Source organism: Electrophorus electricus, chromosome 10 (assembly GCF_013358815.1).
Source record: "Electrophorus electricus isolate fEleEle1 chromosome 10, fEleEle1.pri, whole genome shotgun sequence".
NCBI classification, from domain to species: domain Eukaryota; kingdom Metazoa; phylum Chordata; class Actinopteri; order Gymnotiformes; family Gymnotidae; genus Electrophorus; species Electrophorus electricus.
The window spans coordinates 18242804-18261286 of record NC_049544.1 but is presented as its reverse complement, the minus strand read 5'-3'; the positions used below and the strand labels follow the sequence as shown (position 1 = coordinate 18261286).

Here is an 18483-nt window from a genome sequence, read left to right as displayed (position 1 = left end):
GAGTATAATTGAGTACACAGTATAAAAATATAAATTGTCACTTTCATATCAATTCATGTACACAAGGCGAAAGGAGAAAGAATCCCAGAGAGTCCGAGAGAGACAGAGACAAAGAGCAGGTCCAAGAGGGTGTGGGGGTCTGCAGAAGAAACAAAAGCAAATAATTTTCATGTTGTGCTTTTAGCATAGCCAATCAGATACTTAATTACATATTCTCCCTGGAAAAAAAAAAAAGCCTGACACACCCAGTGTCTTCGCACGCACATACAGACCTGTCCAACATGCCCAGTGTCATGCACATACAGACATGGGCCCAACATGCCCAGTGTCTCCTCACACACATACAGACCTGTCCAACATGCCCAGTGTCATGCACATACAGACATGGGCCCAACATGCCCAGTGTCTCCTCACACACATACAGACCTGTCCAACATGCCCAGTGTCTCCTCACACACATACAGAAGGGGTGGAGGACCTGCACTGTCAGTTCCTGAGCTGTCTTACACTGACACTCTCCACAAGAGTGGAGGATATCTGTACCATACAACACTGAATACAAAGCAGAAAAATAGAATACAAAACAGAAAAATATCCCAGCAACCAGTCTGAAAACAGTATTAGAGTAAGACATGACTCTGTACCCATGAGAATGAAAGGAAAGAATGAGAATGAAATGAAAGTTTCCTGTCTCATGACATTTTTAATATGAGCTCTGTGTGATAGGAACACAGTGTTTGATAACAGGGATTATGTTTGGGGAATAGTGTGAGGAGAAAGGTCTCCTGGTTAACTCAGGCATTTCAAAGACATGACAGCTATGACTGAAGTCTGACAGCTAAGACAACAGGAAAGAAATGACCTGAACAGACAGTTCACATTAAACAATATGTGCCAGATTATGTCATCCGTTTGACCCGATAACCAGAATACTGATTGGACAGTTTTAATTGGATCAGTCTAAATCATGCTCAAGCACTCGGCCCATTGATCTTTTTGTTTCCTCAATATGACATCATTTACAATGGTTTCAGAAACAAAAGACAAGACAGCGTTAAATCTCTTTTATGGGGTGTTGGGTAGCACAGGGGCTGGACCTAATCGAGTGCTTGGGGCCTATTATAAATCCATTAGGAAGGATTAGCACCCCCCCTTCACCCAGCACACTGACATCAGTCTCCATTCTATGTGTACCATCAGCCTTCTAAAAATATTATTAATAATATCTTAGATATTCCAGATCCAATGTACAGTGCAGCTGGTAAAAAAATATCACAAAGAATGTCAGAGAAAAAATTATATATATATATATATATATATATATATATATATATATATATATATATATATATATATATATATATATATATAATATACACACACAGATGCACACATACATATGCAGTTAGGAGAAAACACTATATAATGAAAAGCAGCAGGCAGAACTCAGGGCCATATTATCGAGGCCTTCTGCTCGTGAGCTTGGTAGCCAAGAGAGGGGTGGTCAGGGTGAGGAACGCTGACCTATTTTAGGTACGCCTCTCCTATTCAGATGTGTGCTTTCAGACATATCTGCCTTGTTCTGTGGACGGTATCTGTTGAAAAGAGGCTATTGTAGATGCATGAATGTATTTGTGTGTACATGCGCATGTGCAAATGTGCATCTGTACACATTTGTTTGTGTGTCTGTGTGTCAATATGTGTGTGTGCACCTGTATGCACGCATACTGTGTGTGTGTGTGTGTGTGTGTGTGTGTGTGTGTGCGCAGCCCTTTTTCCAATTACCTAACCTCACCTTTGAGATGAGATCAAGTGTTAAAGTTGCTCTACACACAAGAGCAAAAACCAATTACCACACACCTAGACCTCTGTTGAATATTTTTATTAATCTGGGCATGTAGACACCTTTAGAGTCTCCTGCAATCCTAAAGAGTTTTACAAAGCAGTCACGATGGCAACCAGAGGACACTGATCAGGCTTCTCACAATCTTAGCTGCACAATTCATTGTCATCTACCATATTGAACACCAGTCCCAGACCAAAGAACAAAAAAATCCCAAAAAACCCAAAACAACAATGACAACAACAACAATAAAAACCCCACACTCTACCAAAGTTCATTTTGAAAAGTAAAAGTCTTCCTTAATGAACAGGGCAGAATTAACAAGTGAAATCAGCTGGGTCATAGAAGGTTATGAATGCAAGAACTTTTACTTCCCTGGGAAGTCAGGCATACAGGCATGTGTATGTGTGTGAGTCACAGTACACCGTACATTCCCACAATCCCAGTGTCTGAAAGGTGAAACAGGAATAGTGTCCATCTGAGGGTTTATGAGCTTCACTCCCTTAATGGGAACATTTGCTGGCTCCTATGAGAGCTACAGTTAGCTACAGTAATACAAAGTTCAGTGGATAGGAAAGCATGAAGGTAATATTACAAGAGTGTGTGTGTGTGTGTGTGTGTGTGTGTGTATGTGTGCATATGAATTTTACTAATGTGCAGAGATTACATTACTGGAGGGCAGTGACGTTACTACAGCATGAATTGTTTCCTTGGCTTGTCCTTGTGGCTACTGTGCTCCTAAAACTGTGTCAACATTGCCTGAGCTCTTTACTAACTCTGCAGATTGGGTTACCCTTCTGTCCCTGGCCCTGCCAGCAGGGGTCAGTCCTGCTGCCATCCTGCTCGGTAACATCACACCTAATCACTATCAGCCCTCTCAGTATCTGCCTTTATTTAATGCAGTTTTCCTGGCACATGACCCTGACCCTGACCCTGTAACTAACCCCTTTCAAATGGTCAGATAGGCAATCAGTAAAATCAATCCAGCTATGGATTTCATTAGGAGGATTACATCACCAAGAAGCAAATGTCACTGTTGCTGGTGATGGTGGTGTTGGCGCAATCACATCAGGAAGCCATGACAGTGACATACTGTTAAGAAGGCCATAAACACAGTGCGTGATAGCTGCATGTTACATGACTTTAAACAGGTGTGTGTGTGTGTGTGTGAGAGAGAGAGAGAGAGAGAGAGAGAGAGAGAGAGAGAGAGAGAGAGAGAGAGAGAGTGTGAGTTTATGTGCAAGTGTGTAGGGGAGGGGGGGGTGTTACTGAAAGAGAGTGAGTGAGTGGGTGAGAAAGAGTGAGCAAAAAAGAGTGTGAGAGTATGAGAACATGCTTTCAATTTCAGGCTAATGCCGACAGAGAGAGGGACAGAAAATGAGGGAGAGAGAAGGAGAGAAGGGGAAAGAGAGAGAGAGAGAGAGAGAGAGAGAGAGAGAGAGAGAGAGAGAGAGAGAGAGAGAGTGAGAGGCAGGAAGAGAGAGTGTTGGGATTGTGAATAGGGTTGATTGGTTCCATGTCTGGTTTCTGTCAGTGACTCCAGACTTCTGCAGATCAACAGTGAGCTCACAGTCAATACAGTGGAGGTTCTCAACCAATGGCAGAGACTGTATGTGTTTGTTTTTCTATATTTTAAGGACCAACATATTCTAACTGTATGAAATCTAAAACAAAACGGATGACCTCCATTGTCGGCACCAGACAATGCTTCTGCCAAGGGAAAGTGCTTTTTACAAAAGTTAGATGATGAATTCTAAACATGAATAACAAAAAAAACATTATTATTATTATTTTTTTTTGTTACTAAGGCTAAGAGGAGGGTCCGGGTTAGGATTAGGCACACATATAATTAGTTACAAAGATAAAAAAAAAAAAACAGACCTAAAGAAAGTCCATAAAAGAGACAACATGCAAATGTATGACATACATCCATTTCAAGGGCACAGTTGAGCTATTCTGCGGTTATGCGATGGAATAATAATTTTCTCCCTTAGGTCCAGCAGCAAAGCCCAGAGACAACCCCAACATTCTTCACTTTGTAAATATTTATCTTCATATGTTCTCCTCAATGAAGTCCATCTCCCTTCACCATGATGATGAGTGAAAGAGCAAATGGAATATAAGGAGTGCTTAAACTCCAGGGAAACAGAAGGAAAGACAAGCGATAAATAGAGAGAGAAACAGAGAGAGAACAACAGAGATAGATAAATGGATAGACAGAGAGAGAATGAGAAGCAGAGTGCAATCATTCAGCTCTGGTTTATTTAATGTTCTGGTGGGGGGTTGTTAACACATATTTCACTGCCTGAGACTAACAGGCTTTCAAAGCATTCAGCTCACAGCAGCCCAACCTCCTATAGCCAGTCCAGTCAACAAAACAGAAGCCACATACTGCAGCAGCAGAAGTGCACACACACACACACACACACATGCACCCCCCCCACACCCCCCCCACACACAAACACACACATACACACATACATACAATATCATCATGTAAAAGAGCAGCAGAAACCTACAGCCAACCATTCACAATTCACGTCACTGACAGTAAACACATGACTTATAATGAACAATGCTTCCAATTTTGACCATAGCAACAGAGGTGAGAGGCGCTGCCGCTTTCAACACGTCCACTGAGGTGTCGTTCATGGTATGTAGTGATTTAATACGTGCAGCCTAGCTACAGTCTATGTAGTCTTTATTCTGGATGGACTCCTCTCATGAAATATTCTCTCCAAATACAGAGAACACAACACCTTCCTTGGCACCTGCATGTCCATTTTTAATCCCTGCAACATGAACAGTCCTTATAACTCTGCCATCAGCGAAGCACTAAGCATCATTATTGACAAGATGCAGATGATAAAAAAAAATAAAAATCTACCAGCAGCAGCTGCCATCAGCCTGCAACAACTGTCACCAACAAGAAGAGAGATCATCTAAAACTGCAACTCTGCCCATCTCCAAGCAGGTCCCTCCAGCCCCGACCCATGTGCCCGTGTGTCTTACCCGTGGTGGAGTGTAGGCTCTCTAGGCTCCAGTAGCGGGGCAGGAACCCACGGAGGGTTCCCCCGAGCCCGGCACTGGGGCCGGGACCCAGGCTGCTGTCCGAGTCTGATCCGGGTGACAGGCCAGAGCTGCCACTGCTGCTGCCACAGCTACCCCCAGGCAGGGGCACGGAGCTGTCAGCGGCACCTTGTTGCGTGCGCATGGGACCGCACAAGCCAAATTGGTAGCCGCTCACACGTGGACAAAGATGCAATGCGCGCGCGTGTGTGTCCTGTACCTGACACAGCTGTGCTGTCTTCTCACTCACAACCTTTCTGCTGTGCTTGTTGAGATGGCTCTGTAGCTCCTCCTCTCTCTCCCTTTCTCTCTCCCTTTCTCTCTCTCTCTCTCTCTGCCTCTCCCTGTCTCTCTCTCTTTCCCACTGTCACTTTACCAGCACAGAACACAGCATAGCTCTCACATACTCATCAGTGGGGGTCCTCTAGGGGGGAACTCTAACCATGAAAAAGTGCTGCTTTCAACCTTATGGTGGCACTGAAAACAACCTCTTTTGCCTCCTTCTCCTCCCTAGCTCTCTCACTTCTCTCTCATTCTCAGTATTTCTTTCTCTCTCCATCTCCTGCTCTCTCTCTCTCCCTCTCACCTCTGTCAGGAAACTAAAACCTGGCTGTAGTGGATAAGGCCCTGATGCTTTTCCGCATGTCACAGGGAAAGCTATAGTGATGGTAGTTCCTGTCCGTTGGGAATCAGCTTATAGCATCCAAACTGCTAGGAGACAGGGATGGACCACACTGGGTGCATTGCTTACACAATGCTTACTCACATGAACACACAATATGTAACTGCTACTGTAACCCAATCTAACCCTGATGCAAAGCTACATAAATATCCACAATCCATTTCTTATCCATAATGGGTATTAATAACACTCACAAACTATACTCCAGCTATGCAAATAGTTGCCACTCCAGGAGTGAAAATCCTTAAACTAAGAGTTCATCTATTCTCCTACAATAGTTCTTCACCAATCACAATAGAAAATCACAATAGAAAATGCTCCTTGTGTACAGAAGTACACAAAACAACCTTTATTATTATTATTATGAAAAAAGAGATGCTCATGAAAAATCACTCCAGAAACCAACAAGAATGTTTGTTTTGTAGAAAGGTCTAAACACAGATAAAGAAAGACAGAGAGAGAGAGAGAGAGAGAGAGAGAGAGAGAGAGAGAGAGAGAGAGAGAGAGAGAGAGAGAGATAAGTGCCAGATTAGTTCCAGAGAATTAAAAACACAGAGGAGCAGATAAATGAAGAACACTATAATTAAGCCAATTTATCCACACATATACCCTCCCCCCCAACACACACACACACACACACACACACACAAACACACGTATCACAAGCAATACACTGTGTGCACAATTATTAGACAAGTTGTATTTTTGAGGATTAATTTTATTATTGAACATCTACCGTGCTCTCGGTCAATCTAAAATGTTAATAAACCTCAAACCTGAATATTTAAGAAAGTAAAAGTGCAGTTATGGTTTTCTTAGGAAAATATCTATGTGTGCATAATTATTGGGCAACAATTAGTGTGCAGAATTATTATGTAACTAAATGAAAAACAGAAAATTCTCCCATCTCACTTATTCATCTATTAAAGTGAGAACAATAAACAAACATCTCAAAATTTACAAAAAAACATTTCTGACATTTAAAAAAAAAATCAGTGACCAATATAGGCACCCTTCTTTTCAATAACAATCATAAGCCTTCCATTCATGGAATTTGTCAGTTTTTGATCTGTTGATGATCAACTTTTTGTGTAGCAGCAACCACAGCCTCCCAGACACTGTTCAGAGAGCTGTACTGTTTTCCTTCACCGTAAATCTCTTGTTTATGAAAGGCCAACATGTTCTCAATAGGGTTTAGGTCAGATGAGGAAGGGGGCCATGTCATTATTGTTTCATCTTTAAGGCCTTTACTAGCTATCCACGCAGTGGAGTACTTCGATGCATGCAATGGAGCATTGTCCTGCATAAAAATCAAGGTGTTCTTGAAAGATGCAAACCTTTTCTTGTACCACTGTTTGAAGAAAGTGTCGTATAAAAACTGGCAGTAGGTTTGGGAGTTGATTTTGAGTCCACCTTCAATGTGAAAAGGTCCAACTAGCTCATCTTCAATAATACCAGCCCATAGCAGTACCCCACCTCCACCGTGCTGCTGTCTGAGTCGAAGTGGAGCTCTGTGCCCATTACTGATCCAGCCATGGGCCCATCCATCTGGTCTGTCAAGAGTCACTCTCATTTCATCAGTCCATAAAACCTTTGAAAAATCTGGCTTCAGATATTTCTTGGTCAAGTCTTGATGTATCTTGTTCAGTGGTGGTCGGGTTTCAGCCTACCTTACCATGTCTGAGTACTGAACACCTTGTGTTTTTGGGCACTCCAGGTAGGTTGCAGTTCTGGAGTATAAAAGCTCTGGAGGATTATGGGTTCCTGGTCGCTTGACGTTGGCTTCTTCTTAAATATTTGGCAGGAAATTTTCATTGTTTTTTTCAAGTTTCTTGCAACCCTGTTGACTATTGCGAATTTTAAGAGTGCTTAAGAGTGCATCTCCCTGAAAGACTTTGTACAATTTTTGACTTTTCAGAGTCGGTTAAATCTCTTTTTTGCCCCATTTTGCCTGAGGAAAAGAAGCTGCCCAATAATTATACACACCTTGATATAGGGTGTTGATCTCAGGCCACAACCTCCCTCCTTACACAGATACACATCCACTGATATTCCTAAATCCAATAAGCATTCAGGTTTATACAGCTTGGAGTTGGAAAATATACATAAAAATTATGGTATGGTCAAAATACTTGGCCTAATACTTTGCCTATGGTCAAAATATGGCCTAATAAGTGTGCACACAGTGTAGAATGATGGATGTGTCAGCAGCTAATGCTGCTTAAAGAAAACTGGAAACTAAGCAAAATAAACAAAACTGTTACTTTCGGATGTGTTTAACTGATTATCTGTGTTGGGGAAGTTACTTTTAAAATGTATTTTACTATAGATTACAGAATACAAAATTCATGCTGTTAAATGCTGGTACATGTGAATGAAATGTAATCGAAATGAGTAACAGTAATCCAAAGTAATCCAAAGTTTTTAAAATTTTATTCATGTTATTCTAATGGAATGTGTTTCCAATTACATGAAATGTATTCTGTATTCTGTAATCTGTAGTTAAATACATTTTAAAAGGAACTTTCTCTACACACACACACACACACACACACACACAGACACACACACACACACAAAGGCAAGATGAACTAAGGCCAGATATCTCATTACTGCAGCTCCACCTGAGTCTGTGACACTGACCACACAGGGCAAGGTTGAATGATAATTAACCTGGAGATGAAATGCGGTGTGGCCGGAAGCATCCCATAAGCAGACATCAGGTTCAGTGTCTTAAAGGAACTGAGTGAGAGGAAGACAGTCTCCAACATTCAACTCTCCTAATACAATAACCTCAGCCTGATTGAATTACAGAGGCGACAGCTGCCAGAGGAACTACACATTCCCTCTACCCAGCTATCTGTGTGGTGACTCAACTGTGGAAGTGCTCAAGAAACAGACTGGGTAATAAAGCACACTTTGGCAAGTGTGTGTGTGTGTGTGTGTGTGTGTGTGTGTGTGTGTGTGTGTGTGCGCGTGCATGTGTATCTCTATTTGAGTGTCTACAAGTTATCCTGCTTAATACGCCTAAATCATTTATTGTCCACTCCCCAGTACCAAATGAACAGGGAAATTGAATACAGGAATAAAATGTAATTAAGGAATAATGAGATTTTTGTAAATTGTGTTGACCCAATTTACCCCCCCCAAACCCCTGCACAAACACACACACCCACACATCTGCAGTCTGAGAGTGATATACAAGGAGCCTGGCTAGGTGATACCCCAAGGTGATGGAGAACTGCATAGACAGACACACACACATCGTCATTACTCACAGGGGTGGGGCATACATTGTCTCCAGCCAGGACAGTCCAGGCCAATGGGGGTGCTGTGGGAGAAGCTGAGAGCTTTGAGCAGTGACCCAGGAAACACCTGCACAGTGTAGTGAGACAGCCGCACTCTCACCTGCACAGACATTTCAATGATCACACACATTTCACATACAACACCTGCAACACAACACCTTTGCATGCATACATATTTTGCCTTGTACAGTGACCATTGGGTATGTGAAAGGCACTTTGTAAATCTAACTCATTGTTATCATTATTCATAATGTTACAAACACACACATCCACATATGCACACACACGCAAAGGCTGCACTTACAACTTTCTGCATTTACAACTCTCTTATGCAGAAATTCTAAGTCTAATTTATGGAAACTCCCTTCCGGGCATCCCAGCCTGTTGTTCTTTTATTGCAGGAGTTCAAACACTGGGAGCTGGATGAGAACACACACCCCAGTTAGGGTCTCTCCTGGAATCAGGAGTCTAAGGACTGGACTCAGAATCTCCACTCTGCATGTATGTCTGAAATGACATGCAATGCCCAACCGTCCTCTAATATACAATGTCCTGATCCAGATAAGGCAAGACTACAAGACCAGAGACTGAGACAGCAAGGAAGAGGGAGGAAGCGAAGGCAGGAGGTGAGAAGAGGCTCTGAAGCATCAGGCCTTAGCACAGCAGCAACAGGGGATCTTACTTCCTCAGGCTGCTCCGTTGGGTGCAGGCACAGCTTGGACGCCACCACTGCCGGCTTCCTTTTCCGCCCCTTCTCCTCCTCCACCCACAGATCGTCCGAGCAACAGCGCCTCCGTGGCAACTGGCTGCCGCGTCGGACGTCCCGTCTGGGCACGCTGGTGGTGAACGCGGGCATGAGGCTGGGGCAAAGCAGGGCGGCGGGCTCAGTGGAGCGATGGGTGGAGCCAGGGGAGGAGGTGTTCACTGCGGTTCTGGGCTGTCGCACACAAACATCACAGCCTTTCACACAAATCTGACCAAGTCTGATTAAAAGGCCAACACCTGTCTCAGAAAAATGAGGTCAGCAAACAGCATGGCACGAGGGCCCAGGTCCACAGCAGGACCCTGAGACACACGCCCACCTAATGCAGCACACAAGCGTTGTTTCTTCCCTGTTTTAACCTGATGCTTCTCACTCCAGGCTCCTTCAGCCTGTCTCCGGGGGCCTCCTGCCAGTCCTATGGGGCTCTCAGCCAGGGCACATTTGGTTTGTCCTAGTTCAGCAATCTGCTTGGAACTAAAACAAAACCAAAACACGGCCTGGGTGGAGCTTTCCCAGGACTTGACAGAGTAATCGCACATCTGCTCTAGGAAGAAAGCCTCGATCTTTAACTGTGAACTGATATTCACTTGAGGAGGTGTATTAACGAAAGAAAAAAAAGAAACAGCAATGCATGAGATTCCAAGGACTGAAATTCTAACTACTGTCTTGATTTTTACAAACATTATTTAAAGTGGATGTCTCTAAGGTGTATAACCATGCTGGCACACTTTGGGTAATTTGGCCCCAGTGAATTCTTAATTTTACATAATCACTTCCAGTGGAGCAGGCACACTAATACTGATTATCAATAAACAGACTAATAAGATTTATCCAGGCTTAAGTAAAACTTAAGACCTTGTCCTCTTTTTGACGAGACAGAAGCACCACTAGATGGAGCTGTTGCTGCAGTATAATGTGCTACCACATGACTGATAGAGGTACAAAGCCATGCTTCTTAAGAAGGGCCTTGATCTTCCAGTTTACCACTACTTCTACTGTAACCTGAGCCAACTCACGAGGGGCTCAATAATGGATTAAATCAGGCATGTTGCTGCAGGGACATCATTAACTGTGCACTGCAGGTGCCTGTCAGGGCCATATTTGGTAAGCCAGGTTGTCATATTTAGAGGATAGCAAGAGAGAAAAAGAAAAAGTTGCTGTGTAGATGTGAAAGGACACCATACTTGATATGATGTATACTTTTGGTGAGATACAGGCGATTAATGGAAGAGAGGTAATTCATGAAAAATATCAATGGAGTAGCAAAACAACATGCTACTTGCTAAACGACGATGATGCCAAAATGGGTGCATATTAAGTCACAGCTGATTGTACAGGATTTGGTGTCTTGTAAGATACACCTGTAAGTTCCCCTAATGTGCAGTACTATGATTCCTTTGTAGGTAACAGCTGAACTCACCTTCACTGGAGTACATGAAAAGACCAGCAATCAGAATACATTAATAAAACAGAGAATAAGCTCTGACTGCACCCTCAGCTCACCTCAGACTCACTGACAGTCACAGAGGTAACCAGGCTGGCCTGGGACCAGCTGTCTTCATTGATGTCCTCCGGGGGGTAACCGAACCCCAGGGGGCTGAGTGAGCCCTGTCGCCCCACTTTGGGTTTGAGGGTCCTGGGTCTCTCAGGAGGATCTGTGACACTCACCCCTGGTCCCAGAAGGATCAAAGAGAGTGCATTTGCCCGAGAGGAGGGGTAACGGAAGCTCCGCCTTGCCCCTGCTGACCTCGGACTGCTGGGTTTGGGACTCATGGGTCTCATTGGAGACTCTGTGCTTGCACTCTCACTAGTGCCTGATGGTGATTTGGAGGAGGTAGGAGGGATCTGATTTGTCAGCGCAGTGAGGGATAATGGTCTCATAGGTGAGAGGGGACTGGAGTCACCAGGGGGCAGAGCTTCAGAGGAGTCATCAGACGATAGTCGACCGGTGTCGGACAGGGCGACTGAGAAGCCGTTTGGGGGGCATTTCCTCCTGCGCCCCTCTGACTTGCAGCCCTGTGGAGAACTGCCCACACTGCGCTTGCTAAGTGGATCAGTGCAGCACTGTGTCTGGGGCAAGGTCAGCACCCCCTCCAGGCACAGCCTTTCCTGTGCTGTACGGGATGCATAGTCACTGTGGATGACTCGCGTGGCTTTAGCTCCACCTCTTTCTCTCTCCGGCTCAGACTGTGTGCGCCTCAGGAGCTCCGCCTCCTTCGCACGCTTCTGCTTCCTCCAGGACGGTTTGGCACGCACCTCCGCCAGGCCTGGCTGAGTCTCTGGCTCCTCGCTATCCCTGTCCATGGAACGCGACTCGAACAGGCCTGACAGAGACTTGTGCGCCTGGGCAAACCGTAGCCGGAGACTCAGGCCTTCGGAGCTTTTGCTCCTGCGGTAACCTGAGCCTCCACTACCTGAGCTCTGCTTGAGATCTGCCACTTCTGCCTCCCCCAAACCCTGGACACAGCCCTCTTGACATATGCTTGTCTCAGAGGTAGCACAGATATCCCCCTCCACTTCCTCTTCCATGTCGACCCGGCTGCCACACATAACCTGGTGAACCGGATTTTTCAGGGCATCGCTTCTGTAGAAAATGTCATCATCATCTGAGTCATCTGCTGGAGTCTCTGTACCCGGCCCCAGTTCTGGAGCCTGGCTCAGGTGACGTCTGTATAAAAGTAGGTCCAGCCCTCTGTCGGGCGAATCCATGGGCAACTTCTCACTTTTACTGCCCCTCCCATCTGCTCCCAGACTCTTTCCTCGCCTGAAGGAGGGCATCTTTCTAAAGACGGAGAACTTGGAGGTCTTGGCCTTGGCTTTGTGGGGTCTGACACTGGTGGAGGAAGACGTGGGCTGCCCCACTGGGTCCTCACTGGTGATGCTGCTTGCATCCAGCTCCAAATGTGCTGTCGCTGACCCCTCAGTCGGGATGGATTGGTCAGACAGCAGGACCACCGCCCTGTTTGGCCCTGTGGATGCAGGGCAGGGCTGCCCGTCCAACTCTCCTGATGGAAACAAAAAGTAGTCAATGCACTGGAAATATGTGGTCTAATATACCATACTACTGTCTGAAGTGCAAAAACTTCAAAACCAAATCAAAGAACAAAGGCATCTTTTTTGCATTATTGGTACTTTGAGCATACTATTTTTAAATGAGCATGTATGATTAACCCAAAATTAATACAATTAATATCTCTAGAAAGTGATGTGTGCTGTAGAGAATAAGACCTGATTTATGGATATATGTTTCAAGGTATAAATAATAACTTGATATACACTGCCTGGCCAAAAAAAAGGTTATCACCTGGATTTAACTAAGCAAATACGTAAGAGCCTCCCATTGGATAATTACTGCATGGGTGATTATGTTTTAGCAGGCAACAAGTTAATCCTAACTGATGCTGTGAGTGGCGTCTCATTTGTTAAACAACGATGTTGAAAGACACATCCTGTGGTCATGGAAAAGATGTTGATCTGTTTCAGAAGGGTCAAATTATTGGCATGCATCAAGCAGAGAAACCATCTAAGGATATTGCTGAAACTACTAAAATTAGGTTAAGAACTGTACAATGCATTATTAAAAAGTGGAATGACAGTGGGGAAACATCATCTTCGAGGAAGGAATGTGGTCTGAAAAAATCTTGAATGATCGTGATTGGCGATCAGTTAAATGTGTGGTGATATCAGATTGTAGAAAAACAACAGCAGAACTGAGGGATATGTTTAATAGTGAAAGTAAGAGCATTTCCATATGCACAATGCGAAGGGAACTCTAGGGATTGGGACTAAACAATTGTGTACCCTTAAGAAAAGCACTTGTCAGTGAGGCTAAGTGGCAAAAACAGCTTCAATTTGCTAGGGAGCATAAAGATTGGACTCTGGAGCAATGGAAGAAGGTCATGTGGTCTGATGAGTCCAGATTTACCCTGTTCCAGAGTGATGAGCACATCACGGTAAGAAGAGAGGCGACTGAAGTGATGCACCCATCATTCCTCGTGCCTACCGTACAAGCCTGTGGGGGCATGCTATGATCTGGGATTGCTGCATTTGGTCAGGTCTAGGTTCAGCAACGTTATGTGCCTAAAGAATGAGGTCAGCTGACTACCTGAATATACTGAACGACCAGGTTATTCCATCAATGGATTTTTTCTTCCCTGATGGCATGGGCATATTACAAGATGACAAGATGCCAGGATTCATCAGGCTTAAATTGTGAAAGAGTGGTTCAGGGAGCATGAGACATCATTTTCACACATGGATTGGCCACCACAGAGTCCAGACCTGAACCCCACTGAGAATCTTTGGGATGTGCTGGAGAAGACTTTGCACAGTGGTCCAAATCTCCCATCATCAATACAAGATCTTGGGGAAAAAGTAATGCAACTCTGGACAGAAATAAATGTTGTGACATTGCAGAAGCCTGTGGAACTGATGCCACAGCGAATGCATGCCGTAATCAAAGCTAAACGCATTCCAACACATTATTAGAGTGTGTGACCTTTTTTTTTTGGCCAGGCAATGTATATGATATAAATTTCAAGTTATATGTTTCAAGTTATAAATCAATGGCAAATCACCTCATATTATTCATACTTTAATTAGTCCAATTTAGTTTTATTGCAGTTGGGAGGGTATGTGTCTATGTGAGATATTTTGCTTACCTGGATAATAAATCAGAAGTACATTTCAAACATGGCCAAAATATCAGATAATTAATTAAAATTATTTAAATCACAACCCAAATAAAAGTTACTAGGAAATAATATGAAATAATATATTTCCACTATAAACATTTGAAAAACCAGATTTTTTAGCAAGTCCTTTTTGTTCATAAGGGTTTTATAAGAGAGTTACCTGCACAGCTCTGAAAGACAGGTGGATTTTGTCTAGACAATATCAGTGTATCTGAGGAAATCCTGAGGATGTCCTGCTCTGTCTCAGCAGGTTTCATATGTCTACTTCTGGTCTGGACTTCTTTCATTTCCTCCTGCCCTAGAGAGATCTCATCCACGGGATGTTTGGGGAGAGGATTCTTGTCTGAGCAGCGCTCTGTCTCTGGAATAGGCTCCAGGCTTTGGGAGTAGAGCAGGACAGGGTCTCCTTCTGTATGGGAATGTCGGGTTGGACTCTGCGTGGGAATGCTGTTCTGGCTATTCACCAAGTCAGAGGATGCCTGGGAAGGGTGATAGATATCATCTACCTTGTCCTGCTGGAGCAGACCCCTCGCACCCAGATGAACTGTTGCTGGTTCAAGCACCTTGCAAAGTGGCTGGCTTGGCTGGGAAGAGGAAGAGTCTATGGAAGCCTCTTGTAGACAGATACCACAGAGGGATGGGTGTATATGTGTGTGTTGGTTGTCTTTGCAATGTGTGGATTGTTTAAAGCATTCGACTCTGATGTGTGAAAATTGCAGGAGATGTGTGTCAGCGCAAGGTTTCGGGTCTACATGGCTCTTTTGAACATCACACAAGTCTTTGACAGTATTCTTCTCACTGGTTTCAGAATGTAAACACATGCGGGCATCAAGGCACCCTTTCTGTTGATGCGTCTCCTCGTTCGCAACCTGTAGCAGGTAGAAATCACAGTGAATGCTCTCAAAGTCTTCCCCCAGCTCAGACACGGCAGAGTCCTCACTACTCCATTGAGGCTTGTAGCCGAGGGGACATGGCAGACATGGGAATTCTTGTAGAAATGACCCCTGGTGTCTGTCAGAGGTTTGGTGATTGGACTTGCCTTGAGAAAAGGAGTCTGTCTGGTCACTGTTCTCCGAATCACTCTCTGCACCATCAGAAAAAGGCCCCAGCCACTGTTCACAGTCTGAGGAGACAAACCTCTCTACACACACTGCATTTGTGGTGTGTGTTGTGTCCTCTGAGTATGGAGTGCTAGAAGCCAGGAGGCGTTGACAAGACCGAAGCTGATCTGACTGCAGTTTGTCCTGCTCAAGCAAGTGATTGTGGGGGTCTACAGTAATTTTAACTGTACTAGCTCCCGGATGCAGGGTCACCGTGACATCTGTGTGAGGAAGACTGACGTCTGTCTTGTGTTCCAAATCAATAATTGGCGTCTGTTTCTCTGCACCGACAGTAGGCTGTATGTGTGGGGGTTGACATTCAGTAGATATGGAATCATGCGTTTCAACAGAAATATGTCCATATGGCTTTGACAAGACACATTCCTCAGTGCTAATGCCTGTTAAACTGGGCCGGTCAGACAGGCCTGCTATGTGTATGGTTGACTGCAGCGGACACAGCGCTCCCTGTACATTCTGTCCCTGTTTAAGATAAACACTGATCTCCTCTTGCTCCAACCACACTGGCTCCTGGCTCCTGTCTGGCTCCTCCTCCTCCTCTACAGGCAGAGAGTGACGTGACTTGTCCCTGTCTGGGGTAAGACTGGAGGACAGCTGGAGCTCTGGGTTGTGGGATTTGAGGACGTCGTGGTTCGTCAGGTACTCCACAGCTCTGGCCTCTGAAGTGGGCCCCAGTGAAAGGTTACAGGGAGAGGGATTTTCCTCACTAACCTCCTCTTTTCTGCACCTCCTCCCCTCAAACAAGCGTCCCCTCACTCTGCCGTGCCCTGGTGTGCGCTGTTCACATCCCTTGTTGAAAGATGTCTTACACTTGTTTTTCACCTGGACCTGCAGGTCTGAAAGTTGGGAACTGGGCAGAAAGATACCATCCTCACAGCTTCTGCTAACATCTTCACAGTTTCTGATACCATCCTCACAGATCTTGGAGCAGAGCAGGAACTCGTGCTCTGTCTGCCACTGCTGGGTCTGTTGTTTCAGCTTTTGTTGTCGCTCTTTAAAGCAATCAGAATCTGTTCCAGTGTGCAATGCAAAAGAGCCTCTCTGTTCAGCCCGTGTCCCTTCTGCAGGAACAAACAACAGGTAGGGAGCTAATGCAGGGGGGAGTACCGCCTCCTCTGGTGCCCCTGGAGAGTTCACGATCTGATCTGCTACTTCTGTGAACACACAAACAGGAGGCTTAACGTGACACTGCACACCTGATACACATCCTGTGTCATGAAGACTAGCACCACTGTTACAACCACTGTGAATGTGTGTCTGGGCGTCATGTCCATTGAAGGCAAGTGCTGTGGGGTTTTCTGCGTCTTCCGGCCTCTCAGAGCTATCTCCTGTTATGCCTTGGTCTGTCACGTATACGCCTGGAGGTTCTTGAAGGAGATTTGTTGAGTTTGGGCACCTTCCCCTCTCCCTGGTATGGGATAGTGTGGTGTGTCCTCTGTCTGTCCCACTCTTGTGTATCCTCTCTCCTGCTGAAATGCTAGAGAATGCTTTGCTCACCTCTAATTGGTGTGCTTTGGCTGTGGCACACTTGCAGAGGTCACATGACCCTGAGTGTTGCAAGCTGTGCTGGTCTATACCACACTGGCTGTGTTGCTCTTCATGTGTGCTGCTGTGGGAGCTGTGCTCATCTGCCTCGGCTGTGCTTTGTGGGTGTGTGTGGACTGCCCTGACTGTGCTTGTGTAGTGTGTATCTGACCTCCGCAGCTGGCAGGGTAGTGACCTTAGTGTAAGAGTGTCACATTCTACACATGAGTTAAGAGTATGGCTTTGCTGGCAGTGTGTTGTGTTTTTTGCATTACCTGTGTCTGTGACTGTGATGCCAAACGTTCCTATACGTTGTGTGAATGGGATGTCCACCTGTGACTCTGTGTTTTGGCTGTGTTGTGTATATCTACATGGTGAAAACTGTGTGACTGTGTTTTGTAAACTGGTATCTTCTTGGGTTATCACCTCTGTGTTACATGATGTGTGTACTCCTGATATGTAATTTTTCTCAATGTGTAAGTCTTCACAGTGTATATTTGTGTTACTGTTAATATACGTGTGTATTTCTGTACTATGTGTGTCTGGGCTATTTATTTCAGAATGACAAATGCTGACACTGTGACATGCTTGTGTTGTGGCTTCAGAGCTGTCTCTCTCACTGAGTCTCTCACTGTTGCCTTCCCACCCCTCCTCTTCTCTGTATGTGCAGGTATAGGCTTTGTCTTCCTCTTCAGTGTTGTGTGTGTTTGTATTGTCTTTGTTAGGCAATCTTGTGCAGTTTTCATTTGGGAAATCTGCTTCGCTGGGAGACACAGGGAGGCGTGGATGTGTTCGGCCCTTGTTTTCTGAGATCGCTTCACTGCATGCTTCTGTGCACTTTTTTCCTGCAATGGGCGTATTTCCTGTGTAACTGGTGCTGTGGGTGTTTGTGTCAGGCGTTTTAAGTTCCTCTGTGTTGCGTGTGATGGCGTGTTCAGTAAACAGTTTATCACTATGTGTGCCGTGTGTATGTATTTGGTGTGAATGCCATCTGTCTGTGTCTGCGCTGTGAGCTTTTCTGTGCTGTGTGTTCAGTTCCTTGCACACTGTGTTAAGTGTGCTGCTGTGTTGTGTTTCTTGCACGCACTCTCTGCAGTACGTGCTCTTCACTACTCGCGGTTTACACTCCACTGCTTCCAGGCACTTCACCACATGCTGTCCTGTGCAAAGGTGCTCCGCCCCCAACAGGACTGAGGAGCTGCCCTCGTCGTTGGGGCTCAGCTCTGACACCAGATCGCCGTTCCACGTGTCACAGAATGAGTCACGTTGTGAGTCAGAGTGCGAGTCACGTCGCGAGTCAAAGCGTGAATCTGAACCATCTGACTCCTTCCATTCTCGCAAGTCTGATCCCAAATCACAATCGACTGGCCCACTGCTGTTGTTTGGAGCCTCCTCAAGAGCTTCTTGGACCTGTAAGGAAAAAAAACCAAACAAATTAAAAACAATGAGATTTCAGTTTCATTTTAAAGGGAACCTAAATCC

The 18483-nt window shown here is 45.0% G+C and overlaps 1 protein-coding gene across 7 annotated transcripts in view; it reads right to left on the bottom strand.

Annotated features, from left to right (window-relative positions):
- The window catches only part of LOC113573753 (rho guanine nucleotide exchange factor 4-like), a 96101-nt gene that overhangs the window by 34108 nt on the left and 43510 nt on the right, over positions 1-18483 (bottom strand). For 5 of the 7 annotated variants that reach the window (XM_035530641.1, XM_035530640.1, XM_027004245.2 and 2 more), the window contains 4 exons: positions 14520-18411; positions 11169-12670; positions 9585-9839; positions 8873-9002 (listed from right to left, as the gene is read on the bottom strand). In XM_035530641.1, coding sequence (XP_035386534.1) covers positions 8873-9002; positions 9585-9839; positions 11169-12670; positions 14520-15180 — 2548 coding nt within the window. In that variant the 5' untranslated portion in view covers positions 15181-18411. Of the gene's footprint in view, positions 1-4855; positions 5251-8872; positions 9003-9584; positions 9840-11168; positions 12671-14519; positions 18412-18483 lie in introns of those variants that run through there. The other 2 variants (XM_027004280.2, XM_027004270.2) reach the window with 2 other exon arrangements.